At 66.0% G+C, this 1,986-nt stretch overlaps 1 protein-coding gene across 1 annotated transcript in view; it reads left to right on the top strand.

The window, feature by feature from the left end:
* Positions 1-1,743, top strand: part of TNFSF9 (tumor necrosis factor (ligand) superfamily, member 9) — a 2,421-nt gene extending 678 nt beyond the window's left edge. The window contains exons 2-3 of the mRNA XM_012646123.1: positions 643-679; positions 1,241-1,743. Coding sequence (XP_012501577.1) covers positions 643-679; positions 1,241-1,743 — 540 coding nt within the window. The remainder of the gene's footprint in view (positions 1-642; positions 680-1,240) is intronic.
* The last annotated feature ends 243 nt before the right edge of the window (positions 1,744-1,986 follow it).

The raw sequence follows: 1,986 nt of genomic DNA, 5'->3' as shown, positions 1-1,986 counted from the left end.
CCCAGAGTGCTGGGATTACAGGCTTGAGCCACCGCACCGGTCGCACCCCCACTTTTGAGTCGCGATCTACACCCCTAGGCCCAGAGGAGACTCCACAGTTCTGCGACCTCGCGAAGGCTCCCTTTCTCCATCTTCCACTGGGGGGCCACCCCTTCTCATCCCGCATCCCCGCGAGCCCCCATCTGCACCCCGGTTCCCCAGAGGCGAGGGAGCCCTTTCTCGGTGCCGGACGCGAGGGGCAATTATTCCTTATCCCGGACCACTGAGGTGACCACCCCCCAACTTCCTTCACTAACTCTCAGAGAGCCTCGTTTTTTCTCCTGGTCCCTTGGGGTATCCCCCTTTCCCCTCCCGAGATCTCCGGGGGATTGCCCCCCCCCCCGGCCCCCCTGTGGGAGGGGGCAGGAGGAAGAGGCATCTTTCCTCTTTTCCCTCCTGAGTTCTACGACGGCTCTGTCCTTGGGGCAGGCGGAGCCACCAACGTCGCGCGCCGGCCCCTGTGTTCTTTTGGAGCGGGCGGGAAAGCTCAGGCTCAAGGTCTACGCAGACCCTCGGGGACCCCAACGGCCAGTGTAGGTGGGGGCAGGAGTCCCACTTTCGAGGGGAGCCTCCATTCACCTTTCTTTTTTCCTCTTTCGGCAGGGCTTTCCTCTTTTCGGACAGCTGGTGGCTGAAGACGGTGAGTGTCCTGCGCATTTTCCCTGCCCCTGCTCGTGGTGGCGGTGGGCGGGCGGTGGGGCACGAAGAAAAAGGAGTCCCGGGGAGAGTGAGGCTCTGGGTGGGACCCCCTCTCGCTCTCCAACCTCCCCCTGCTGAAAGCTGCCACTTCTCTTCTTTGAACGTCATCGACCCCCCTTCTTGACTGTCCTCCGAGTCTGCGGTCGCCGTCGCCTCGCCACCTGTGCGCTCTCAGCGCCCGGGACTGGCACGCGCAGCGCCCCGCCTGGTTCCGTCTCTCCCGCTGGCCGGCTCTGGGCGATCCGCCCCCGCCTCGCTTCCTCCTCCTGCTGCTGGAAGTCGCTCACCTCGCGCCAGCCCACCCCTCCTCTTCCCCGCCCTCCCTCTTGGAGCCCTTTCCCCTTCCGGACTGATTTCCAGGTCTCTTCCTCCATTCGATCCCTTCCCCCCCTCCCCCAGTCCCACCTCACTCCCCACTTTCGTCCCCTCCGGCCCAGGGCTCCGCCACCCCCTGCGCAGGGCCGGGCGGCGGTGCTCAGCGCGGATCTCTCCCCTCCCGCAGTTCTGCTGACCGACGGGCCCCTGGGCTGGTACAGCGACCTGGGCCTGGACGGCGTGTCCCTGTCGCCCGGCGTGAGCTACGATAAGGACACGCGGCAGCTGGAGGTGACCGAGGCCGGCGTCTACTATGTTTTCTTGCAAGCCGAGCTGCGACGCGTGGCCGTCCTCCCAAACCCCGGCTCGGGCTCAGGCTCCGGCTGGGGCTCGGTCTCGTTCGCGCTGCACCTGCAGCCGCTGCGCACGGCCGCCGCCGCCGCTCCCGCCGGGCCCGCCGCTCTGACTTTGACCGTGCACCTGCCGCCCGGGTCCTCCGAGGCCCCGCACTCGGTTTCTGGCTTCCAAAGCCGCCTGCTGCACCTGGACCCCGGCCAGCGCCTGGGGGTCCACCTGAGCGCGGGGCCCGAGGCGCACACGTGGCAGCTGGACCAGCGCGCCACGGTCTTGGGCCTCTTCCGGGTGGCCACCCAAGACCCAGCCGGACTCCCCTCGCCCAGGCCCACGTGACGCCCAGCCTGGCTGCTGCCCCCTGGACAGAATCCCCTTCCGTTCATAGCTCATCGTTATGGCCCCTGGTGCTGGGCAGGGCCGCTCTACCTCAAGGGGCTGGGCAGGGGTCCCCGCTGCTGACACCTTCTCGAGGGCTCTCCCCCACCCACTCCTGCCCCAAGCTGAACTCTTCATATTTATTCTGAGGCTGAGCTCAGACAATATATTTTATATATGTGTGTGTATATATATATATATATT

Source organism: Propithecus coquereli, unplaced genomic scaffold, assembly GCF_000956105.1.
Source record: "Propithecus coquereli isolate 6110/MARCELLA unplaced genomic scaffold, Pcoq_1.0 Scaffold241, whole genome shotgun sequence".
NCBI classification, from domain to species: Eukaryota; Metazoa; Chordata; class Mammalia; order Primates; family Indriidae; genus Propithecus; species Propithecus coquereli.
Note: the sequence above shows the minus strand (reverse complement) of the source record. Positions and strands in the feature narration are given on the sequence as shown.